This window comes from Biomphalaria glabrata, chromosome 6 (genome assembly GCF_947242115.1).
Source record: "Biomphalaria glabrata chromosome 6, xgBioGlab47.1, whole genome shotgun sequence".
NCBI classification, from domain to species: domain Eukaryota; kingdom Metazoa; phylum Mollusca; class Gastropoda; family Planorbidae; genus Biomphalaria; species Biomphalaria glabrata.
This window is the reverse complement of record NC_074716.1, coordinates 19,531,489-19,559,012: the sequence shown is the minus strand read 5'-3', so window position 1 is coordinate 19,559,012 and position 27,524 is coordinate 19,531,489. Positions and strand designations below refer to the sequence as shown.

At 35.2% G+C, this 27,524-nt stretch overlaps 2 protein-coding genes and 1 long non-coding RNA gene across 3 annotated transcripts; 2 read left to right on the top strand and 1 right to left on the bottom strand.

The window, feature by feature from the left end:
* Positions 1 to 481: 481 nt before the first annotated feature.
* Positions 482 to 13,068, top strand: LOC106066663 (beta-1,3-galactosyl-O-glycosyl-glycoprotein beta-1,6-N-acetylglucosaminyltransferase-like). The gene is made up of 5 exons (XM_013225732.2): positions 482 to 619; positions 4,255 to 5,022; positions 7,169 to 7,401; positions 11,336 to 11,458; positions 12,730 to 13,068. Exons 1-5 carry the CDS (start codon positions 600 to 602, stop codon positions 12,933 to 12,935), a joined length of 1,350 nt encoding a protein of 449 aa, XP_013081186.2. The 5' UTR covers positions 482 to 599; the 3' UTR covers positions 12,936 to 13,068.
* LOC129926711 (uncharacterized) lies at positions 12,452 to 17,062 on the bottom strand. Its single transcript, XR_008778420.1, has 2 exons — positions 16,882 to 17,062; positions 12,452 to 12,851 (listed from the first exon to the last, which is right to left on the bottom strand). It is a non-coding gene; the product is annotated as an uncharacterized LOC129926711 (long non-coding RNA).
* Positions 17,061 to 27,371, top strand: LOC106064579 (dynein light chain Tctex-type 1). Its single transcript, XM_056032431.1, has 4 exons — positions 17,061 to 17,220; positions 23,836 to 24,001; positions 25,053 to 25,130; positions 26,917 to 27,371. Exons 1-4 carry the CDS (start codon positions 17,194 to 17,196, stop codon positions 26,985 to 26,987), a joined length of 342 nt encoding a protein of 113 aa, XP_055888406.1. The 5' UTR covers positions 17,061 to 17,193; the 3' UTR covers positions 26,988 to 27,371.
* Positions 27,372 to 27,524: the final 153 nt, after the last annotated feature.

Below are 27,524 nucleotides of genomic sequence, written 5' to 3'. Positions count from 1 at the left end.
CCGAGAGGCGACTCATCTTCAGAGACCGTAGTACATGATTTCGCTCTAAGAAACTTTTGAGACATCTTCTGAGGTCTTTCAACATCAACTGGCTCCTGGTAACACTGAGAATTCTCCGGGTGTCTCCCAACACTCAGTGGCTTCTAGGAGTGACATAGAGACATCTGTAGAGGACATGGTTCCACCTGCTTTAAGAGCAGAAGAAAACATTATTGAAAATTGACAAAATTCATCTGCCAGAGATACGCCCTTACAGCACTCGTATAATCTCAGAAGTAATTTCGGACACTCATTTGGGGGATCTTCAAAATCTCCCCCTCCTCCCCCACCCTTGCTACGCCACTGCCAAAAAAGGTATCTATTTAATAGTTGTTTTTTTCCGACATGTAGGCTACGAAAATCGCCAATAAATAGTTTTATGTTTTCCGAAGGCTTTTACTGTGAAAGTTACGCGCACATGCGCATCTGATCTGAAAGACAAGCCATGAAACAAATACAAACATATTACTTTTGACTCCTATGTTAGCATGTTTAGATCATGGTTAGATGTAGTTTTAATTTCCTAATGAATCCAGCACTGTTCCCTGAGTATAGTTACCATGAAAAGATTTAATCGAAGGTAGATCTAGATAATTCACTAGATGTGTACAATAATTAATTCTATAACCTAGATCTAGATACCATCTAGACTCCAGTCAAATCTAAAACAATGTAATTTAGGTCACTAAGATTTAGACAATATGGACTAATGGAGTCTAAATTACTCTGTAGTCTATACAATCTAGACATATTTTAACAGTAAATCTTTTTTTTTAAATTGTTTAATTAACGCCAAGAAAAAAAGATGAAACTCTAAAAAGCTACTAATGAAACCCAGCTCTGTATTTACCAAACTGCAGTGGTGGATATATTGACTTATTGTTAAGCTATATTTTTTAAAGACCAACTCAGGAGCCATTTTGGCATAAAGGAAAGTAGATTGCAGCAGATGACAATGGAAAGAGACAGTTGGAGAGCCACTAGCGGAACCAGAACTTTGGAGTGGGGGGGGGGGGGAGAGATTTTTCCAAATCCTAACGCTAACGCCCAGTAAACCCTAACGAGGGGCGGACTGGGTATCAAAATTGGCCCGGGTATTACCATATAAACCGGCCCACAAATGAATGGCATATCATATCATGGGCGTAGCCAGGATTTTTTTACGGTGGGGGATTTTTTTTTTCTACCCCCCTCTGCAATGTATATGTATTTAATTAATCTTCATTACATTCTGACCTTTCATTCTTCCGGGCGTTTTTTTAGCCTAGAATATGTTCTTATTTTAATTAGTGGAAAGACAGTACACACCACCAAGGATAGCTAGGGTGTCTGGGGGAGCGCTGCGAGCACCCCAGCTGGTTCCGGGAGGGGGGTCCGCGGAGTTGGGGGGAGGGGCGATCGCCCCTACCGCCCCCCCCCCTGGATCCGCAAGTGTGGAGAGCTCTCATGAAGACCACAGGACACACATTTGAGACCCAAAGAAAAGCCTTTGTAGAAGATGTAAAGGAAACCTAAATAGATCACCGGTAGACAATGGCTTTATTTGCATCAGATGTGAAAAAAATATGCAGGTCGCTATTGTGTTTGGGTGGCCATGTGGAACACTGCACTCAGCCTTTGAAGATTAAGAATCGAAGACATTGACATTATTATTATTTGTTATTTTTTCAGATGCTATGTAAATCTAATTACTTAAAATAGTAGGCCTGCTATTACTAGAATTACTTAGACTTAGATCCTCCCGGGCCGTTCGGCGCACTGGGTGGAAAGCTGTGGCACTGGCAACGTCTGCAGTCTTTTCCCAGCCTGTGTCCACTGCTCTGCGGTCCACCATGAATGTGTGGCGTCAAGTTATATGACATAGCTCTTTCCTCAAGTTATACGATATTGCTCTTTCCTCAAGTTATATGACATAGCTCTTTCCTTAAGTTATACGATATTCCTCTTTCCTCAAGTTATATGACATAGCTCTTTCCTCAAGTTATACGATATTCCTCTTTCCTCGTGTCGGCCACCAAGCCACTGCAGCTCTTGGGATGCGTGATTCTTTCTGTTGGAGGACATGCCCGCAAACTTAATGCGACGCTCGGTCACAACCTCATTAAGAGATCAAGTGCCAGTTTGGCATATGGTTTCTTTGTGACCCGATCTTTGTATCTGACAACAAAAATCCGTCTTAGCTAATTTTGATGAGTCACATTTAACATTCTCTCTATTTGGGAAAATGACTTCCATGTCTCGCAAACATACACCGCAGTTGGGATGAATATTGTGTTATGTGAATTTTTGTCTCAAGGTTAATAGCTTAAACTGGCGTGACCAAATGGGTCTTAATCGATGGAGAATGGCTCCTGCCTTTCGAATGGGTCTTAATCGATGGAGAATGGCTCCTGCCTTTCGAATGGGTCTTAATCGATGGAGAATGGCTCTTGCCTTTCGAATGGGTCTTAATCGATGGAGAATGGCTCCTGCCTTTCGAATGGGTCTTAATCGATGGAGAATGGCTCCTGCCTTTCAAATGGGTCTCTATCTAGGATCTCCGCCATTTCTTGTATACTTTTACATGTAGACCCGAGAAGTGCAACGTCGTAGGCAAAGTCCAAGTCCGTCATTCGATTCAGACGCCATGGAATACTGCAACAGTATACTTTATTGCTCTTCTCATTATGTAGTCGATGGCTAGGAGGAAGAAGAAGAGAGACAAGAGACGCAACCCTGTCTCGATGATATAAAAAAAATATGTTGTTCCTTCTTCTGTATAAATGGAGTAGCTAGATTGACTGTATAGGTGTCGTAGGATCTGGACGAATTTTTCAGGGATACTATTTTCTCTCAATGTTTTTCTATAGCGATTCTTAATGGGCTCTATCAAACGCTTTTTTTGAAGTCTATGAAACGGATCATTAGTCTTTGCTGGTAGGTTTTGTTCTATGATGTTTGGTAGAACAAAGATCTGGTCAGCACATTAATGGATTTATAAGATTTATACAAATTTAACAAACTAACCTTTATGCTGCATAAATTCGGTAAAAAGGGGTATGGCGTTAAAAAAAAACAAAGCGTAACACTCTACAGACATCCTTAGGAAGGGAAAGTATTAGATGTTACAGAATATGGATCAAGGAATTAGATCGCAATCCCAGTTATGTGCCTATATCTATGTGAATCTAGAAAACCTGCTGAAATGAACATGTGCATCCTTACTTTGTCTACACGAGATAGAAACAAATAGGTCAAGGCTAGTCTAAGACTACTCGCAATGAGACACAAAAAATGTTTATAGGCTCATTATGAAATATTCTTTGAATTTATCTACTTTTCCTTGGCTGCATAGACTATGATTGGTAGATAGAGTTGATCTACTTTTCCTTGGCTGCATAGACTATGATTGGTAGATAGAGTTGATCTACTTTTCCTTGGCGGCATAGACTATGATTGGTAGATAGAGTTGATCTACTTTTCCTTGGCTGCATAGACTATGATTGGTAGATAGAGTTGATCTACTTTTCCTTGGCTGCATAGACTATGGTTGGTAGATATTGTCCAGGGCAATCTCTAACGTGGCGCCGGGGAAGAAACGTTCGTAAAACGTTACAGGAGACGAATATGCCATTTATATGGCGGACACCTGCATCGCTGATGTGGCACACAGAATGAAAATGAGAGGGTCTCCCGTGAGTGCTATGCCATCGGAATCGCCTCTAGCCCAAGCGTCTTATGGGTTCCCTGAGAAAGCAGATGTTTGTTAGAACACGTTATTTCTTCCACACCAATTCTTGTATCAAGTTGAAACTTTGGACAAATATTCACTGACGTAGACAGGGCATGAATTGATAAAAGAATTGACCAAATAATCAATGAATTAATTAACTAATGGTAATAATTGTTGTCTTTGTTACACAACAAGGGAAATTAATCCTTCAGTATTCACAGATGTGGATAAATATGTAGGGTTTCGTTCCCTTTGATTATTGAGCACACCCATTCTCTCAGATCAATTTGAAACTTTTATTGTACCTAACAAATCATGAAACATTAAAAAAACTAACCAAAGAGTCAATTAATTATTTTGTTTAATGTCGAATAAGGGAAATTACTTCTACATTATTGAGTTATATTGTTGTAAGTGCGGAGTTCTTTCCCATGGAGTAGCTTTTTTTTGATACTGTGAAATTTGTAAGCCAATAGTTTTTTTTTATTTAAATTTATTTTCAGTTATCTTAAATGTTTGCATTGGCGTGGACCTCAAAGATGCACAATCCTGCTTCTAAGTGGATGCTTCATTCTGATTCTCTTGAGCTTTTTTTTACTGCCAAGTCCGGATGTCTATAGTGAGTTTGGTCCACGTAGTCAGTTGGTTTCAAACAAATTTGAATCCTTACTGCTTGAACTAATCCCACCACGTTTGGAGTCCAGAGTGGATTGCTCAGCTATAATCAATGGTAACATGCAAGAAATTGACAAAGCTAAACAAGTATCAATGCATTTGAAAAACACACATGAAGAGCTTACTACAGAAAGTTATTTGGAGTTGACGTCTAACTGTTTAGAATTCTTAGAAATCAGAGGTTATTTGAAGTCGTCATTAAGCAGAGACGAATTCGAATTTTCAATCGCTTATTCCATTTTGATTACCGAAGATGTTGAAATGGCTGAGAGACTTCTGCGTGCTATTTATAGACCACAGAACTATTATTGCATTCATGTGGACAGCAAATCTGACGCAATTTACAAAGTTTTTCTGGCAATAGCTTCCTGTTTTAATAACGTCTTCATTCCAGAACGTAGGCTAAAGATGACATGGGGAACATTTTCCATACTGGAGGCCGAACTCATTTGTATGGAAACACTCTGGCCATTCGCTCGTTGGAAATATTTTATAAATCTCACAGGGAAAGAATTTCCTCTGAAAACCAATTTAGACATTGTTAAGGTTTTGCAATCATTGAACGGAGCCAATGACATTCACGCCAACATACGAGAGTAAGACGTTGACCGAGTCGTCTTTATATATGTTATGTCTATGTTTTAGGCAGTGCTTTTTTGGAAAAAAAAAAGGTGCCGGTACTCAGTGATGAATTGCGTAACTTTTAACTACTAATAAATTAATAATAAACGTTAAAATACAAGAAAAGTAATATTTTTCCCCACATTGAAAAAGGTGCCGGTACGCCGTACCGGTGCTTACGGCCACAAAAAAAAAAGCACTGGTTTTATGTATGTATATGTGTGCGTGTCTGTGTGTTACGATTGGTACTTAAAATTTCATTGTTAAACTATTTCTATAGCGCAAAAAGGTAATTACCACCAGAGTTAAATCTTATTTCAAAGATAGAAAGATAGGTCCCAGAGATTCTCTCGTTATGTATAGAGACACCTAGGCAGCACAACGTTTCTCTATTCCTTTATATCAAAATATTGTTACGACTCTCCCTATCCAGGCTCGCTGCAAATACCACCAACTTAAAGAACTTGACAACTCTGGGCTTCAAAATAACGTAATAGTTTAATGTCAATAAATAACAGCCAACACTGTACAATTGGCAGCACGTAACACAAGACTGTACAAATATCTCCCCGCCGTATCAACTCTTGCACTGGTCTCTCTGTCTCGTCTCGGACTTGTACTGAGCCGTTGTAACGAACTGTAGATCGGGAAGTTGTGACTGACTCGTCTCTGATACCTTCGCTCTTTATATAGGGTCCCTGCTGGCCTTCTAGAACCGGACAGAACGTCGCTCGACCATTCTGGGTGGTCAGATGACTACATCCCTCGTGACGCTCCTGAGCTCTGTTCACGATGTCGATCCTTCCCGAACCATCTTGTTGACACTCGTCTCAGCCGACAGTCGTAACTCGTCACGGTTGACCGCTCGTCTAGCGCTGGCCTGGGGCGATTTGCGTCGGCTGACTACACACACACACACACCACTACCCCCATCTGTGCCACCACCAGGTTTATAACAATATGTATCCACCATTTTTACTCATTGAAACTCTAGAACTAGGATAACTAAACACACATATTTCAAGGAGGGGGGATAAAAACTTTACCCGTTAAATGCGCAGTCGAATAAGAAGATGAGATGGATCTAGAAAGTGATAAGTCTTACTTTGTACAGACTAGTTGTAAGAAAAATGACTTATTATCATGACTGTTTCTTGTGCTAACTAGCGCCAATGTGAAGTAAAAACTCAAACATAGAAACATACAATTCTTTAATAAAAAAAAAACAAAAACGAAGCTTATACCAACTGTGTTTGTATCAATTAGCTTGGATCAGTCATGTAATTAAATTAGTAATAGATCTAGACTCTAGACCAACAATTAATCAGTGTGATTAATAATATTTTTACCAATTGTTTTTGTTTAGCACTATTTTACACATTCGCTGTCGAAAAAAAAAGCTTCATTCCAATATTTAACATGTTAGCAACTTTGAAGCATGCTATTACCGCCGACTCATTTTCTTGTCCCTGCTTAGTCAGTCCTCTAATCTCTAGGCGCCACTTAGCACTTTTCTTCGCGTCTCAAACTAAAAATGCTGCCATATTTGTTTATGTTTTTGATTTCATTATGCTGTTCAACGTTACGTTCTATAGAAACAGCCACAAACAGCTGTATACAAATCAAACAGATTGGCTTTTTTTTTTTATGCTCCACAAAAATCTGTCCACTTTTTTTCTGGTGGTTTCTAAATTCAGAGTTTACTTTTTACAAAGTTTTTAACAACTCACTCTGTCTGGTAAAAAGTTTGTACACTAGATTTCTCCCACATTCTATATTGCTACCAATTTATACTTACAATAGATATTTCTACCAATGTATGCTTACAATAGAAGTCCTGTTTATAATATGGTGTTCTTTAATTCTCATTTGGTAACAATTTTGTAGAAATTAAAAAAGTGAGTGCAAAAATAAAATAATAATAAAAAAATTTAAAAAAAACACCCGATGGTGTCAAAATGAATTCTTGTTTTGCGACATTTTACAGGAACTTTTTCTAAGCTCAATGTAGTAGGCTTACAATAGTAATCGAAATCGAATTCATCTATTCCACAAAACAAAATACATTTGACATCATAAGTATCAAATACAAATTATTTTCTTATCTATAATCTATCTCAGAACTTACACTGAAAGATGGCGTTATCATTTTCATTATCCCCCACCTTGGTTTCGGCCTGTTAAAGGATCAGTGCATATAGCCGCCAGCAGATCTTTTGTGGACTTTGTACTTCACAATGAAACAGCTGCTAAGATTCTGTCGTGGGTAAAAACTTTACCAAAGTTCCATGACGAAGTCTTTTTCTCCACACTGAACCACAATCCACACTTGATGGTACCAGGTTCCTATACAGGTAGAATATAATAACTACTCGTTTTTGTTGTTGATACTACGATTAATTAAAAATATTCCTATAATAAAGTTCCATTCGAGTGTGGGACAAATGGCTCGAATCAGCAAGGAAAACATCTGTTCTGTCTAATTGTATGTACATTCTCATGGTGGCACGTAAGACGTAATAACATTTGTTTGTTTGTAGAGAAATGTCTGTTTTTAAGATTTAAATAAGATACGATATGCTTCAACATAAACACTAGACTAGGCAACAGTCCATCTTGTTCAACAAGTGTATAGCATTTCCTTCTTTATGGATGTGTCAGACATTGTAGTAGATCAGGGGTGGGCAACCTTTTTGTATCGGAGGCCGCATTAAGAAAAATGTGTGGTTGGAGGGGCCGCATATAATTTATGTACTTACAACTTTGAAAAATACGCTGTGTATAATGTCTTTTAATTAATATTTATACCGTATTATACATTCACTTTTCCATTTTCACACTCCCAATTTAGGAATTACAACCAATTTTACGATTTAAACAAATTGCTATGTTTTTTTACACCATAACATTTCACCACAAACGCATAGCTGTACATAATGTGAAGTCTTGAACTGTTTACACTCGTGCGTAAGGTTCCCGAACAGCGAAACAAGCTTACTATTTGTTATCCTTGTGACTGCTGTCAAAATAAAGTCAGTCAGCATCGACCTGTGATTATACTTGCCTACCCAAATAATGTGAAATTTTAGAGCGAAGTATTTTTAGGTGTGGAAATACAGCTTCTGGAATCCTAAAACTCCCGCGGAAGAAATGACTGGAACTTCTCTTTCAGATCATAATTTGCTTGGAGTTATGCCCTCTGGAGCTGAATCAGTTTCTGCGCTAAATTGTGAGCTGATGGTATTGAAAACTGGATCTTGACGTCTTAATAATTGCTTTTTTAAATTTCATAATTAAGGAATCTAAATAAGTTTTGTACTTTTAATTATTTCTCTAGCTTACAGGGGCCGCGGGACACACATTTGAGACCAAGGGAAAATCCGCTTCTGATGACGGGCATGGACGGTGAAAAGAAAATCTAAATCGACCACCGGCGGACAATAATCATGATGAGGCGAAATGTGTAGGCCACAGCTGGGGCTGTGTAGCCAAGGGAAAGGCTGAATTCCTCATTAATCTTCGAACTCGAAGAGCAGCCTTGTTATTATTATTAGAAATGGTTTCACCGTTCAGCAAAGGAAAATGACAAAGCCTGTTTTTACTGGCTTGTCTTGAGAAATGGGAAAGACTTGATTTAAAAGATTTCACATGCACTTTCTTTTGCCACCAGAATATTTTGTTTCTAAATTTTCAAATACTTTTCGGAACTGCTTGAGGTTAAGTTTCTGTTACCGACTAACGTAATTATATTGAAATTTTATTCAGCTTTGTGCAAACTTTCCTGTTTAAAGTTTATATATGGTTGGGATATTCTTTATTTAAAAGAAATGTTTTTCTCATCAAAGATCCAGCTCCATCGGTTGTTACATTTGCCACCTGAGACTGAGTGTGTTGAAGTATAGCCAATAAGAATAAACATCGTTTACTTATAATTTTTTTATAATTAGACAGATTCATAAATTTATAGAGGTATTTAGAAATGTTTTGATATATTTGCATTTGTATATGTGTATACTGTGGTCACACCTAATTTCTGTAGGTGTCCGCAGGCCGCATAAAACACTCCGGCGGGCCGCATGTGGCCCGCGGGCTGTAATTTGCCCACCCCTGTAGTAGATGATACATGAAGGCATAACGACGTTTTTTGTGTGTGGCTTTTGTGCCTTTCTAATTGTTGTTTCCTATGGTATCTGTGATATCTTACAAGAGGGGAACTAACATTTAGTAAACGGGGAGGGGGGGCATCGGGAATAAAACTTTATGAGAGCCCGTAGTTCCTTAACTACTATGTACTACAGAGCAGTGGCGTAGCAAGGTACCCGTGGGCCCGTGTGCAAGAATATGTTGGTGGGCCCCCCTCCCCAATAAGTTGAATGTAAAGTGAGACACAACAATTGAGTAATTTGAATGTAAATTGGTAAATTTACCAAAAGACATTTCAATGCAAGTAGGGTAGCCTTTTTCATAAGTAATAATATCTTTACTTTTGATTCAGTTAGGATTCAGACAAGTCATAGTGTCTTAAAAGTCAATGTTTGTACTATTTCTTAACAGAATTAAACGACTTGTTTCAATTGAATAAAGACGTGTTTTATGAGTTCTACATTCTACACATTTACATTCCTAAAACACTTCTAGGTGTAAAACTTTTAAATATTGATACAAACTATAATCTAATTCTACATCATTTAACAGTAACTAGATCGAACATTTTTCTGGCCTTCTGTTAGCAAAGTCAGTCACCAGTGGGGCATCTAGTTCTAAACTTTGAGCTGTTTCTCACTGAATGGAAAGAACACAAAGTGAAGCCAACCTGCTCTGTGTCATAGAAATTCTTAAAATATTTTTTCCTGTCAGATTTCAATATTCATAGCAATTTACATAAAGCTTAATTAGAGTTTTTTGTATAAATATAATGGTAATAACATTCTTTAAGAACTATGAACCAAAAAAATACTAAGCTTTGGTTAAAAATTAATACTTTCCCATGATCAATTTGGACATCTATCTATCTTCTAGATCTTTGTTATAAACCAGCTCTCCCGTTCGGTTTCGCCATTCATTGTACTAGCACAAGCACGAGACCTATGATGTTTCTTTTGCTCCCTTAATATTTAATGATACTTTTATTCTGTTGTAAACATTTTTAACATAATACAGAAGACACCAAAACGATATGATGAAGACTTGCACTACTAGGCCTTTACAGTATAATCTTTGTCGGATCGGATAATTTTTTTATAACATTTCTTAAGTCTGTTAAGGTCTCAGACTTAATACAATAATGAACACTTTCCGAATGATAACAAAATTTTATTTTAAGTATTTTAAATAAATAAAATTAAAAGAAACAGATTAAGCTTTTAAAAAAATTGAATAATTAGTGATGTGTCGAAATATTAATTATTGACCATCAGGACTATCTCACTAAACCTAATTGTCATTGTTACTCGCCACTTTCCTTATTTTTCTGTACAACACATTATTATTTTCTACATTAAACTCTCTTCTTCCCACTCCATTAATTATAATAACAGCCTATTAATACTAGCAATGGTTTATGAACGAACATACATGGAAAACAAGGGGACGGTCTGGCAATACTAGTCCCCTCGTTCACTTAGGGCTGAACACCATTACATAAGACCTGATGGAGAACATTTCCTTACATTTAAATAATACAAGCCACTAGTATATTAACTCTAGCTTCAGACACATGATTAATGTTTTAAAACTAATAGAAAGTTTCGTGCCACGTTTTGGATATTTCGAGGGAGCTGTTCAGATTCCATATAGATCATACCTTTTTACCAAAATGCATTTTTTTTTCTTTAGTGTCATCCCTAAGTTCTCATGTGGGCCCAAACTGGTCAAGAGTTATGGGCCCAAGTGCAATCAACCCATTTGCGCCATTGTTGCTACACCACGGGCTGTAGGCCCCTAATGGTCGTGGGCCCGGGTTCATTGAACCCCTTCGCGCCATGGACGCTACGCCACTGCTACAGAGTCTACCTACACTGTACTAAATCTCTTAGGAATTGAATCTCATTTTGAGGGCTACTTTGCAGTTATATATACCGGTACTGGTTGTGACCGCTGGCCCCGCTGAGTAAAGGCGTGTTTATATATTTAAAGAAAGAGAGAGGAAGCGTTAACTACGTAAACAACAAATTTTAAACTGGAGGCTACTGTGCAGTTTATTCGAGCTCTAGGATTGGCTATTTCAACTACTGCTATGTTTCATTAAAAAAAAAATATCTTCATAAATCATAATGTTCTTAACATTAGGTGACCTTGACACTGACGAAATAACTAAACCTCACGTGAGTCGTTATAAAGTGTGGAATACTTCCAGTCATTACTTCTGTGCCACTAACAGATGGGAGAAATATATATGCATCCTCACAACAGGTAACTAAACATCAAAGTGTCCAATTATTTACTAGAAATACTGTTACATCCTCTCACTAAGACTATCCCAGACCAGTTTAAGGCATTTGAGCTGCCTTTAATTTATCCTTGATTCTATAAAAAGCATTAAAGCCAGGAAAGTTTAAGGAATGTTAAAACAAGCAATAGAAAAAAGAATACTTTTTAATTAGTTAATTTTTGGATTGATTCGTGTATTGTTATCGACTAGGAATAACTGGTGCAACATTTCAACTTGATCTGAGAATGGGAAGTGAAGTGGGAGAAAAACGTGTCAAAATGTACTGAAGGGGACTAAATCGATATTTATATCCACATCTCTCATAAACTAGGAAATACGAAAAACATGCATATATGTAGCCCTGCCGGACCAAATTAAACAAAGGACGTTTGGGCCACGAGGACTTCATCAGCTACGAAACAAACAAAAAAATAACAAACAATTAACACAAAATAGTCTTAAGTTAACTTATCTGTCCGATGTTGTTCTCTATCGAGGCAGAAAAGAAATGAGCTACGCTGGTGTAACACAATGGTAACTACCATTAGCCTACTGGGTTGGGTCATGACTTAAATGATGCGCACCGCGTCACGGAATCTGCCCACTCGCTACATGAGGCCGAGGCCAGCGCTAACCACGGGGAATGTCTACATATTTTGTTCTGCAACCGCTTCAAAAGTCGTGAATAGGACCGACAATCCAGCTTGCCCGTAACTATTACAATCCCCTTTGTGGAGTGGGCTGGTTCGCTACCTGTCATTGGCCTATCTAGTTCCACTACAAGACGTTTCCACGGAGGCGCCACGATGAGGCTAAGGGAGCTGGAATCCTCCGCATCATTTGTTTCAGTTTTGTAGTTTTACATTATTGTTGTTTTTTTTTAAGCTACTAAAGATCACAAAGTACACAAGGTTAAGTTGGTTAACTATTAATTATTTACATATAATAATAATATAACGTATTTGGATAATACAAATATTATAATATTTTTACTATTGAACTACACAATATTATTAATAAATCCGGTAATAAAATTTTGAATGGCATTTCCTAATGTTCGTAGATGTGAATAATTTGTGTCATTTTCTTTATATACATTTCTAGTTTTTCTTCAATGCCAACGGCTTCCAAGGGTTTCTTCACTTCCCCATCACTATAACGGTCTTTAGCCATTGTCATTGTTGATCTGAAAATAAATATAGATCTAGCTTTGAAGTGTTTTATTGCCCTTTATTGTCTCTTTATTCTGCAGGAGACCTCCCTTTAATGCTGAGAAGTATTCATTTATTTGCCAATAAGTTTTATCTACAAGAAGATCGCATTGTGGTCAGTTGTCTGGAAGAGTGGATTTATAATGCTACAAAAGACGGGTTTCTGGAAACAAGACAAATCGATATTTCTTATTATGAAAATCTGGACATTGTGAAAAATCAAATAAGGATTCCAATAACTTCATAAACGTATTTATTTTTGGAAAGTTTACAGTGAGCTCTTCATTTAAAAAAAAATATGAACACGTGTTATGGTGTTAATTGCATGGATGTATTCGAGTCTGTAATGTATGCATACAATTAAATTTGATCGTCAGTAATCCAAGTTCTTTAATTTACGTGTCATTGAAGAGTCAAGTTGGCTTCAGAGTAGTAGTAGTTTCTAACAGCTTGGAGAAAGCACAAGACTCATTAGATCTAAATGGAAAGTATTATCAAAATTGTTGGGGTCGGAAGATATATATATATATATATATATATATATATATATATATATATATATATATATATATATATATATATATATCTGTCATTTTACATCTCGATAGATGATCTTATCCATTTGCAACTTCTTGTTGAACTTGAGGTTCAACACCCCACCCCCAAAATGAAATTCCCCCCTGGCAGATCCAGGGGTGGGGTTCGGTAGGGGCAATTGTCTCCCCACTCGGCCGATCCCCCCCCCCCCCAAAGGGGGCGAACGAATTTTAGTAAAGAAATCACACAACTTATTATACGAATTCTATACTTATGTAAATAATATATACAAATAAATCTTTTGTATTTTAACCTATTTTTGGACTATATCTGCCCTCCCTCTAGACTAGTATGTTGGCCGATTTGGGGGGGGGGGGGGCGATCCAAATTTTTTTTTTTGCAGAAACCACCATGTGTTAACATAATTAGTTACATATCTATATGATAAAAGCTATCTAATAATCTTCAAATACATTATATTATTATGTCGTTCCCCTTATGGTATGTTGGAGACTTTGGTGGGGTGGGGGCGGCCGATAGCATAAATCTTTAGTAAATATAATATGAAAGAGTGCTGTACCCAGTGGTAGGGCGATAGATGTAATTCCCTTCTTCCCACCGGGCTGACCAATTCTTTTTCTTTTATATTATTTTTATATTTAAACGATAATTGTATCTGTTGCTTTGGAGAGAGGAAGTGGGCTGGAGGAAAGTGTAAGCAACTCCTCACCATGACCTTTCAAATACAAACAGGTACTTCCGAGTTTTCTGGTGATGGGACTTTGTGGAGCTCATTTATAATCTAAATTTAATTTGCTAATATATAACAACTTTTCCCCCATTCTTATTTTTAATAATAATTTTCAGTTAAATAGTATTCTCATTTGTTGTGAATAAACAACACCTTGATAGTTCTTGGCAGTTCTTATTCAAACTTGTTTTTAGGGGTTGCATTAATATTTTATTAGATAAAGCATAGACAACGTTAACTGACCATATTAATGAGACAACTTTTTAAAAAATGATAGTACTCATGCTTTTGATGTTTGCATTAAAATAAATCATTGTCTAATCCTAGTTAGAAAAGTCTTCGGCACTTTCCAACAATTGGCTTAAATCATGCTAAGAGGTAGACCTACAGTCACAAAAACAAATTTTAAAAGTCACATAGATCCACAGGCGCAACAGGTGTGTGTGTGGGGGGGGGGGTGCGGAAGGGAAGATCCCCCCGCTCGACCAAACCCCACTCCCAATGGGAAGATAAGTGTGTGTGTGTGTGGGGGGTCTGTTCAAGACATTGAGTGATGATGAGTGAAACGTTCTAAAGCTATACTTTCTGACAGCCGAATCAGAAATGGAACTGTCCGAACTACAGCAAGAGACAGAAGAGGCGGCTGTTATTGTATACGCTGCTGAATCAGAGTTAAGTCTGTTAACTGTAGAAAGTTTTGATTTGTATACCTTTTTAGTGTCCTTTTTTACCCCATTTATCACAGATTGCATCTTTAGCGGGGTATTTACTACGAGAGTGGATAGCACCTCCACAAAAGTAGCACTTGCCTTGAGCTGCAGCTATGGTAACGGGTTCTGAATCAATCTTGTCCTCTACAGCAGAGCAAAGTGGCATTTCCGAGATAGTGGATTGTTGTGCTTGTGGTGTTTGAAAAGTAGTGGCTTGTTGCGATTTATATACTACACAATGTTTCTGTGTCATCTCCAGAGATCTAGCTACCTCCAATGACTTTGGGAGATCCAGAGATGAGTACTCTAAAAGTCTCTGCCTAATCTCTGGTGAAGAATGCCACTAATAAATGCGTCTCTGATGGCCTCATTCTGGTTTTCGAGGGCAGAGACGGCTCTGAAATGGCAGTCTTTAGCCAGCTTTTTCAATCTCTGAATATACCTGTCAACACTCTGTCCTGTTTCCTGTTTACAATTGGATAGGAGATAGCGAGAATAAATCTCATTGGTTTGTTTGACATTTAGTCCGTTTAATGTAATAATAAGGCTTGTCTTCGAGTCCGAAGATTAGTGATGAATGCAGTATTTACCGCGGCTGCGCAGCCCCAGCTGTGACCTACATATTTTGCCGTTATTGTAGTTCAATTCAAACACACCATGTGAGATAAGTTACATCCAACTTCTCACCTTCTGGCACAACTAGTTTTAATGCAAATTTTTCGAAAGTGTGAAGCCAGTTCTTCCAGATCCTTAGAGCGTCCGGATCATTAGATCCACTACCAATCGTTCAGGTTTTAGAAAACAATCCATACTTGAAGCACGATTAATCCACAAGATTCTTGTACAACAAATTGGAGTAACCTTATAAAACATTACAGGAAAACTTGTCTTTATCGTAGTCTTTATTGTATATAGCTCCTCCTTCGTGGTCGAAGATGAGCACATTTCTCATTTCCTATGGACTCGAAGATGGCTGTTAAGTCCAATCCTCGTTTTAAAAAGCCGGTCGCATTGGCCTACGTGGCATGGGTGGGTTAGGTCAGTTGCAGATAGACCTGCTTCTTCTCTCAACTTTTTGTTGGTTCGGTGTTCTTTCGCCTATGCCACTCTTCTTGCTTCAAATTTTGAGACTCCGAGACTCAAAGCTTCACGCCATGAGGGGCGATCGAGAGTTAGTGCTTCCCAGCCGTGAATTTCGATATCGCATTCCTTGAAGGAGCTCTTGAGAGTGTCTTTGTTGCGCTTGTATTGACGTCCCTGGGAGCGCTTTCCTGCACACAACACATACAGAAGTCCCGTACAGAAGTCGCTTGGGAAGGCCATTGTCTGGCATGCGGACTACATGTCCCACCCATCGAAGTTGGGACCTTTTTACTGTCGCATTGATACTGTGCATGTTGGACAGCTTTAAGATTTCTGTGTCTGGTATGTGGTCGGACCAATGCACCAACGCACTCCTTAGCGTAGGTGGAAGGAGTTTAGCTTTTTGGTGTGGCGGGAATATAGGGTCCAGGACCCTGATGCATATAGGAGTGACGGGAGAACTACAGCACTGTAGACTTTCAGTTTTGTGGATATGCTGAGTCCTCTCCGTTGCCACACTTGTTACTGAAGTCTGCCAAAAGCAGCACTGGCACGAGCAACACGGAAGTCAACCTCATCATCTATGTTGGCGTTTGTTGATATGGTGCTTCCCAAGATAGACAAACTTTTTGACGTTTGCTAATTTCGGGCCATCTATGAGAATGTCTGGTTCTGTGACCGCTTTATTTGGAGGAGGTTGGTGCAGCATTTCTGTCTTTTTTTTTTTTTTACATTAATGGCTTTATTGTACAAGAATTACAAAACAGTTCACAATAGGCATACACACACAAGCTGACCTGAACGCCAAGACATTTTGATACACCAGTAGGGCCTACAGATCAGTTCACAACACACAACTAGAGACATAAATTATGATAAATACACACACACATGCATTGGATATAATATATTTTTCTATTTTTTCCTGGTACTGTGCCCTAAAGGAAAATCTTTGCTAGCAATGAGGACCTTGTGATATGGTCATAGAGCTTAAGACTTACAACGTGAATGATGATGAAATCACATTTTTAAACTATAAAAGTCCTTTAATTTTGTAGAACTAAATGACATACAAATAGGGGAGCACAAAACTAATAGCAACATTTACCTACCGCGTCTGCTAATAAAAATAGCTCGACGAATTTAGTAACCTTTAAAAATAAAAATACATGTAGATCTAGTAATTCTAGATCTATCATTCTAAAGATTTATAACGACTAGTAAACGTGACTTTGAAATGTAGCTAATGTGGCATCAGAAATATCTCAAATGCATTGCAGATCTCGCACCTGTTCTCGCGTAAATCGAGATTTCGTGGGCTTTGGTTGTCATCGAGACTACGATTTGTAGAAGCAGATTTTTTTACACTAAGATTGGCAACAAATTAAATTAAATCTAGTCTAGATCTTGATCTATCTGTAAACATGGATGACTTTCAGTCAGGAGAAGAGGTAGATAGATCTATTTATTTTTTGTAATGTTAATGTTCGTTGCTGTGAAATTTGACGTAGAGTCTTACAAATCAATGATTATAAATATTATAATCTAAATTTAAATGATCAATTCCCATCATCAATCAATCAAATCAATGAAAATTATTAGTCTAATTATTGTTAAATTTGTTGATAGATCATAACATATACATAGTTGTACATAGTAAAGTATTTTTAATTAATCATAATGAATTATCTAGTCTAAAGTCTAAGTTACAATTCTACTAAGACTAAAAATCACTAAGATTAAAGAAATGAGAAGGCTGACACACTCGCCAAGAGTGGGAGAACAAACTCACAAGTAAACTCTGCACTCTATCCAGAAGAAATGAAGAAATTAATTGTAGATAAAATAAATAAGAAATGGATGAGCTCCCATCCAAATCACAAGAAAGATGACGCTTACTATAAGAAGCTATCCTGACAAGACCAACGTCTAATCTTTCGACTCAGGACCGGACACAACAGAATGTGACAACACATGTACCGGAAGCTCAAAATTGGAACCAGTGAAATCTGCCCATGTGGAGTATCACCAGAAAATGCCGACCACGTCCTCCAAAGCTGCTCTCTCTACCAAGAGGGCCGTATGGGACATTGGCCCCAAGTCACCCCAATAGAAAGAAAACTATATGGAGAGCTCCCTGATTTGGAAACCACTGCGCAGTTCATCTCATGTATTGGTCTAGTCATATGAACACTCCAACATAACAATGAGAACGATGAAGAAGAAGAAGAAGACTAAGATTAAAGATGATTGATTGATGATTCATAATACTAGATCTAGATTTAACTAGATTCTAGATCTAAGAATTTAGAATTCTAGATCCACTATTCTAATTCTAATTGATCTAATAATCTAGATCTAGTATCATATCTAGGTCATTCTACTATTTCTAGGACCTAGGTCTATCTATAATTTCTTATTTCTATGACTCATAGACCACTAGTATGACTATAGTATACTATAGACTAGTAACACAAAGAGGCATATTTCTTATTCCATACGCTAGAACAAATTCCAATAACAGTAAGAAGTGCATCTTCCCTAGTGCCATTAGAGAATGGAATGGGTTGCCTGAATCAGCCAGGAAAACTGACCACTTAGCAGAGTTTAATTCATTGATTAACTCTTTCTCTCTGTAATTATTTACCATGTTCCGATGGAATTATTCATTTGGCTCATTTGTGTTTCACTACCCTGTTATGATTAAACTTCAATAACTTTTTTGTTTGTTATCAGGAAATGTTATATTAGGTATATAATTATAGAACAATGCATGTTTTGTTTATATAACACAAAATTAAAATTAATTAAATTTAATATTAATGGGGTCAAATCAATGTTGGTATCGTCAGTTAGGAGAGAAAGAGTTAACATGCATGACTGGATTGACTCATGAAATGCTTTTAAAGATTAATTATCTTCTTTTTTGAAGTAACATCTGTAAGATATATAAGATAAGAAGAAGATAACACTCTATAATGGAGCTCTTCAGTCTACAATCTCTAGACTCTACATGTGATGTATGGTCTAGTCTAGTCAAATGTCCCTGAGCTGTGTTCCACAGAACACTAGTGTTCCATGAAGCCTGAAAATGTGTTCCATGAACTGCTGGAAAAATAATTTACTAATATGCCACCACATGAATTAACCTCTCTAAAAATAAACACAGTGTTCTGCTAAATTCTCAGAATGTGCGAAGTTTTTCATTGAGAAAAAGTTTGGGAAATACTGGTCTAGTCTAACTCGAATGTAGACTGACTAGGTCTAGATCTAGATTCTAGAGCTAATCTATAAATCTAGTCTATGTTAGTATTTAGATTTTAGTCTATGAGTCACGATGACTATGTGTACACTCATCTATATTAGGATTATACTACCTAGACCTAGTATAGTATATAAATATTTATTTATTTAGTATAGTTATTAGTTCTAGTTGAATCTTGTCAAGGTTAGAAAATATTAATTTAATTAAATTTGGTCTATTATAGATTTAGTCAATATAGATCTAGATTACATCTCAATCTAAAACTCCAATGGTGTTATATTGGAATTGGATTCTGAAGATTAACATTAAGGATGTATGGAGGTTTTCGCATGTTGACCTGTATATTTCATCATGTCTAATGAAGACATACATAGCATTTAAGTTTACTTGTGTCCTCTTCTTCCTCTGCAGCTCTCTTCGGCAAAGGCTTTCTTTGGGCCTAAAATATGTATGTCCTTTGGCCTTCGTAAAAGCTCTCCAACTGTCTCTTTCAGAGGCCATCTGCTGCCAACTACTTTCCTCTATGCCATTGAAGGCATAAATGGTGCCTGAGTTTATTTTTATAGTGCTTCAGAGGGGCACCTATGTTACGCTGTCCTTCTTTAAGCTTGCCAAAAAAGAGCACCTTTAGCATGTGGTTGTCCTCCATGTGGGATAAGTGTCCCACCCAGCTCATCAGTTGAACGGTAATTTAAGTAGTGCTTCTTTAGTGTCCACACTGGCCTCCAGAAGAAGAACATGGTTATTTGTAAGGTTGTCAGCCTAAGCCCATCATGGAGCAAGAAATCTATAAATAATATCTCTTTATCTCTGGAGTTCTAAAATTTAAACAAGATTTGTATAAAGTAAACTATTTAGACTATTGAGTCTTATTGGCTATCATTTGACTTAAACTATGATTCATAGTAGTACATACATTTTCAAAGCCCATCTATTAGATATTATATATCTAGATATTATATACTAGATAACTTCCCTTGGCAATGGAGAAGTTTACCGTGTAATTTGATTGAATATCTTTAGAAACTTCTTGCACATGTTTTTACTTCTTTTCTTAGCCCTGGTTATTATTCTGTAGCCATTGACTGTTTAGTGGCAACAACTCATTTTTTACACTTGTTCTTTCTTTTTGAGATGTGTATAGCTAAAAAAAAGTTGACTGTTATTATTTACTAAATAATTGTCTCTTTAACAACAACAAAATAATTTTTAAAAAAAGGCTTGAAAAAAATAATGTATTATGTTGCTGATTAGTCATAGCCTTATAAAACATGCTAAGCGTTATTATTTTAATTAAATAGCTGAGTTTTAATTTTGATTGATTTGCTCTGAGGTACTTAACCCAGTAGAATTAGGACTTTTAAAGCCTCTTATTACAGATACAAAAATAATCAAATCTATTATAACCTAAATAATGTAATAAATAAAGATGTAAAAAAACATATATTCTGCCAGTATTTGTGGTTAAAGTAATGTCTGACATCTGAGTAGTGCTTTTTAACTCTGATTGATGTGTACAGTGCGTTATAATTGAGGCTGAGAGATTATGTTTACAAACATTTATGACTAATTTATTTTTAAAATATATTTCATGTGCTTTTATTATTGCAGGAAGTAAGTAACTTTTTTTAGAATTGATTTCTAGTTTTAATTTTGTTTACATTTTAATGAATTTTTTTTGTGTTTAATGTTTGACACCCTTTTTTTCCAGATCAATTTGGCTACAACTTTTAGATGTGCATTGCATCAAAACATTTATTTTTCAGTAGTTTACATTTAGGAATATAAATTTTAAATATTACGATTATTTGTTTATAAAGCCTTTAAAAAAATCTTCAGTTTTATAGTTAATTTTCTTCTTTTGAATAAATAAGAAAATGATTTTTATATAACAGCTTAAAGAAAAAAAAAAGAATAGTTTTGCTGCCAAGTCGTGAGGTATCATGCTCTGCATACTGTGGTCATAATGGTTTGAAATTTGAACCCATTTCCATCTTGGGAGGGGGGTGTGTGTTGAGGAATTGTGGGACGGAGAAAGAAATGCAGATAGAGATATAAGTTTTAGGTTTAATTTAAACCCTTTTGGCTTCAGAATCTTTTAATTGATCTCTTGTGATTTAGTACTAAAATAAACTTAAAATTCCAGTGTTTATATAGAATCTACTTGATAGTTTGTTGTATAGCAATGTTTTTAGAATATTGTTGTATTTTATGAAATTATAATGAAGCATTTCATTTTTCAGATGGTGAGTTAATGACAGCTAATGATATTGTTTGGTATACGCACAAGTGTTGATGTTGTCTCTGATAACATCTAAATGTTAATTTTGCTTGTACAGTTTCAGAAAAAAAAAAAGATTTTCTTTGCTTTATATAAAAAAAATGTTCAATTGTACTCTTGATTGTTAAAATCTTTTATTCCTTACTGAATTTTTTTTTTGCTTTTTGCTGCACCTGTTTATTGTGTTTTTAATTTAAAAAAAAAATTGAGCAATATGTAGAATGACACAAATTGCCTTACACTACTAAAGTTATCAAAATTATAGTTTTAAAATAAAAATAAACATTAAAAAAAGAAAAGTAAACAATTTATTTTTCTGAAAATAATTATCTATGGAGAATAAATATCTTATTGAAAAGTATATCAAAACTATTGCCTGGTAGAAATTAGCTGAGCTGATCTCACTACTTTGTTTTGTATAAGAATAAAACTTAACAAAAAAAAAGTGAATATTACAAATAATCTCTACATGCTCATTCTGAACAATGTAACGGAACCAAAATGAAAACAGTTCTACTTTAGAATAGGATTTACTCAAATGTACAACTCCAAGCATATATGAAATTATAAAGATTGTCAATCCAGAGAGAAGTATTTAAATATGTTAACAATCACTGAAGCATAAAATAATAAACAATCTCTCTCTTTATGATTGATTATACAATGTTTATAATTATAAAAATAAATGGTGCAAAAGAAAAAAAACCTTCTTTATTTTAATTTAATCTGTTTAATTCTTGAATTATGTTGGAATCGCAAATGAATGGTTAGTGTTGATACTGTTTTATTTACTTACCAGTTTCAACATTTGATCTAATTGGGGTTGTTTTATTGTGGTTGTTTAAATTCATCTTTCTCTGGCCAACTAACTGCTATGTGCTTTGCTTGTGTGACATGACTTGCTGAGATAATAATAGATCCTTTCAGTACAGCTAAATAGCTAGGGGAGACAATAAAAATAGTTATATAAAATATATATGTAACTTCCATGTCTGGATTGTTCACACATTTTCTAGAAGTCCATCAAAAGGACAGACAGTAGGTTTCTATCCAAATGTTACACTACAATGTTAGTGTCACTTGATCTAAATCTAAATTCACTACTGAAAGGGCACAGCCTTAGCATCCCAGTGTTCCGTTGTCTTTATTGTTTAATTGTTAATACAGTTCTTTTTTTTTTTTAAATCTCTTTTGTCCCTCCTTCAACCTTGCTTTCTTCATTGTAGGAGGGCCAGTTAATCTTTATAATTCCTGAACATTTAGTGCAGGTCATTAGTCACCAGACTTTTTCTTGTGGATATAACTACTTCGTTGCTAAACATAATAGAATTTTGATCTTTCTGGAACATCACATCTCATATTGTATAAAACTGTGAGAGTTGTAGTAAGTTTTCAGGTTTTACATATTCATTTACTATAGAAAACCACACAATACACACATTGCCAGTCCCAAAGTAAATAATAGTCTTAGTATATTTTGTTTTTTAAATTGTATTTTATTTTTATTATGGTAAAAAAGGTTTTACTAGTTAGTATAATGTGTTTTTAAATTTAGTATTAATTCCTTGAATGTAAGCAGTACCAGTAGTTGATCAAAACTGTAATCGCATGTAAGTCCTAGCTAACCAAAACTGTAATTTTAGCTAAATTAGTCCTAATTATAAATTGTTAGTAAGAGAAAAAATTATTTAGTCATAAAAATGAAATGACAGTTTTAAATTAATCAGAGGCTAATTTTGAATTACAGTAAAATAAATGTCTTCCTTTCTTTTTCAGCATGTAAGTATCATTTCCAATATTTGCTGAGATTGGTTGCAAGAATAAATTTGTAGACAAGACGTAAATATCCCATGGACTACTTAGACTTCTTGAGAAATTTGTTTTTACTTTTTGTTGAAGAAATAAGAATATCAATAAAAACTCCACTAGGAGGCCATCTATCAATTAACTTGGTGTATCACTATTGTCTAGATTGATATAATTCAAACAAATGTCTTAAAAATCTAATGTTGAAAAGTTATAATTTAAAAAAGGTACCAAATTTGTACTATTACATAAGAAGGTATAGTAGTCTATAATTTCCCAAATGTTCAGTATTTCAGTGTTACCTAGTTATTTCTAATTACCAAACATTCAGTATTTCATCATTACCTTATTAATGATAATTCACTAATGTTCAGTATTTCAACGTTACCTTATTATTTATAATTTACAAATGTTCAGTATTTCAGTTTTTTGTTCTCAGATCTTTGTTTACAGTTTGTTGATTGATGACCCAAACAATTTTTCTCTTTGTCTTTTCAAATAGCTTTGACTTTGAAGAAAGAAAAAAGCCAGAAGTCTAAATGTTTTACTAGTATACTGTTTGTATATAAAAAAAAATTTTGATTTGTTTGCCTCACTCTTGCAGCAAATCATTTGCCACTGCATAGAAATACTAAACAGCTACTTTCAGTCTACTTTGAACTGACATCTAGAAATGTATACAAATGTCCAATTAACATTGTTTTGTTTGTATAGACAGCATTTGTTGTGGATGAAGTGACCAACATTATAAAAGAAGCTGTTGAAGGTGCTATTGGAGGCAATGGCTACCAGCACAACAAAGTCAACCAGTGGACATCCAATGTTGTAGAGCAGTGTTTAAATCAACTTACAAAGCTTGGCAAACCTTTCAAATACATAGGTAGAGTTACCAGTACTTCGCTCAGCTTCTAAACAAAACTTAAGAACATCTCTAGACATTAAAAGAAGAGAACTTTATGGTTTAACATTGAATACACTTAAAATATGTATATGTAAGTCCAGTAGGTCATTCATTGGGACTATTTTTACAAGCTTATATCAACTCATTCTGTCTGTCTATCTGGGTGAAATCTTGTACATGTTATCCCACTTCCCATTCTCGGATCAAGATGAAACTTTGCACAATTATTTATTGTTGATAATAACACATGAATCAATGAAAAACTTAACCAATCAGATATTCAATTAATCATACAGATATTGTAGGGCCTACTAAGCTAAGGAGAGATAAGCCTTGTGTAGAGAATTAAAATTTGTAAACTTACAATAGAGTAAAAAAACAAACCCTACTTTTATAAGTACTTAGATTGCCCAGCATCAGCCTTCCATCATCATCAGGCTACTTTTTTTTCCCCCTTTTTTTAAATGCTTTTTGAAAGGGCAGCACCTAAAACTCTCCCAGAAACCCCTTCCCCTTCACTTCCACAAAAGTGATTGGACCATAGCGCACTGAGCATGCCATAAGCATGGAAATTGCATTAAACAAAAACAATCATTACAAATATTTAGCACAAATTATTATTTTGCTCTAGATCTACTAAAAATTAATTACTATTGATTCAGAATAATTAATCCAATTTCACTGAATATAAGATTTGATTTTAAAAAGGGGTTTTTACTTGTTAACTATTCTTTTCAACTAAGTCTCTAGAGTTCTATAATTGTTATACATTTGACATAAACCAAGTTGTGGTACTTGAATGCCAAAAAGCAGGAGTGTCCACTAATTAAATCAAACTAGCATGCACTTAGCATTTTATAATTACAAAACAATGATAGTAATGATTTGCTCGATTCATAGATTTATAACATATATATATATATATATATATTGTCATATATAGATATTAAAAAAATGTGTAGCCGTTAAATATGTTTGCTAAAAACTCTAAAAACAAAACATATCTTATTTATATTTATTCATGTTTCAGTCACCTGTGTAATAATGCAGAAAAATGGAGCTGGATTGCACACAGCAAGTTCATGTTTCTGGGACAACTCTACTGATGGTCAGTGATTAATTGTTTATCAAACATTAATACAAGAGATTTTTAATACTAAATTGTTAATAATAAAACAAATATCTAGCTTTAATTACAAATTTATGCTGGTTTTTTATTGCACAGCTTCTTTTTTTTTTTTCTTCTTATATTTATATTTGATTAAATGAGGACTTTGAGTTTGACATTGTGTGACAACAAAATTTAGTTGTGTTGTGTATAATTAAAGAAACTATCCAAAAAGTTAGTTATGCATACACTCACTAAATAGATTTTTCATAATAATGAATATTAATATCAGCATTTTGAACTTTTAAGACCTGTCCATTCCTTGACATTTTTCTCTTAGACTGAATTAACATTTTTTCACAATGGTCAGAATATTATCTCAGAGAGTCAATCCTGTCACACACTTCTGAAATTAATTTGTGGTCTATAAATATGCCATTTTGCCAAATCTGCTGCAGTATCCTAAAGAACTGTTGTCTTCATTATTTGTAGGCATATTAGAATTTAGGAACATTTTACCATACATCAAATTAATGAAAGATTAGGTAAAACTGAAAAATCTGAAATGCAATCAGTAATAATTAACAAGAGATTAACTCTGCTTGTTGCAAGGGTGAGCAAATGGATGGTTGAAAATAAGCTCAAGATGAACGAAGATAAGACAGAAATAATTAAGATCGGCACTCGGAACAACGACTCAAAAGTTGAAAGCACAGATTCTCTTTTTATCATGAACTGCCAGCTTCCTTATGTCCATGTAGTGCGGAATCTTGGAGTTTTCTTCGACTCAACACTATCTTTCGACCCACACATAAGTCAGCTCTGCAAGGGTCTTTATCTGCAGCTGCGTAGATTAGGCCAGATACGACCATATTTAACAACAAAAACGCTAGCTGTGGCATTCATACTCTCCCGCCTTGACTACTGTAACGCCGTGCTAGCAGGTATACCTGATGACAAAATAGCCAAACTGCAACGTATACAGAACAACGCCGCACAAATAGTACTTAGAAAAACAAGACAAGATTCTGCTACTACGCTCTTGCGCACTCTCCATTGGCTTCCCGTGAAAGTGAGAATCGATTACAAGGTCGCCACACTTTGTCATCAGTGTTTATATAACAATGAGATGCCCTTGTACCTTATAGAACTGATTACTCCATATGTCCCCCAGAGAACCCTGCGCTCAATGGACTCAACACTTTTAATGGTGCCACGTTTCTCCCTCAAAAGCTACGGTCTGCAGGCCATTGATCTCAGACAGACATGCTATACCACTTTTAAGAAGAACATTAAGACCTACTTGTTTAAAACTTTTTTAGATTAGTTTTTGATTTCTATTGTCGTGTTTGTAATGTTATTACAGCGCCTTGAGCCTACATTTTGTATAACAGCGCTTTATAAATAAAATTATTATTATTATGTTGTATGAAAAAAAAAAGCTAAGGTTTGAATAGTTTTTGATGTACATTCACATTTTAGTGTAATTAACAAGGTAGAAAAAAAAATTCATGTAATTTAGGTTTAATTAAAGCTTTTTGTTTGAAGGCAATTCCTATTGTATGTGAATATTGAGACTCTTGATGTAACTTTTTTTTGTATAGCTTTTCTTAAAAAAAAAAAAACAACTTTTTGCAGCATTTGTCATTTAAATTCTATTACATATGTATTAGAAAATCATGGAGTTTAATCTATTTCATTAATGATAATTTCTCTTGAATTATTGGAACAATAATTTGAATTTTTGTAGTTATAGTGTGTTACAAATAAATTGTCTATTTCACAGGTAGCTGCACAGTCAGGTGGGAAAACAAGACTATGTTCTGCATTGTTAGTGTCTTTGGTCTTGCCATCTAGAATAGAATAGGAGCAATCTTGTGAAGTGTGGAATAGAAAACAACTCATTTTGATTTCAATATAAATTATTTCTTTAGCCTTTGCTTCCATAAACATTTTGAAGTTGTTTTTTTTAATTTTGTAAATAATTATTTTGGATTTGCTGCATTTTGTCTTATTGAAATATATAATTTATTTTATGATTTGACCACAATTCATACTGGTATTACAGAGCTAATATTTGACTTGCATTATCATGGAGGGCAGGACAAGACTCAAAGTAGACTGTAATTACCCATTTTGTGATAGAAATATTATTTAGAATTGGGAATAATTGCCACATGACACAAAATTGTTTACTTTATAGATGAAATCTCTTTATAAATAAACAGCTTTGAACACTCACTTCTAAAGAATCCCTTGAATTTGTTGTCAACTAATTGTCCTAGTCCATTTATTTACCTCAATAGTTTGTGGTCAAATGAAAAGTAAAATGTTTTCAAGATTTCAAAAGTCACATTAAATAAAACATTTTCTAGTGGGATTTTGTTCATTTTT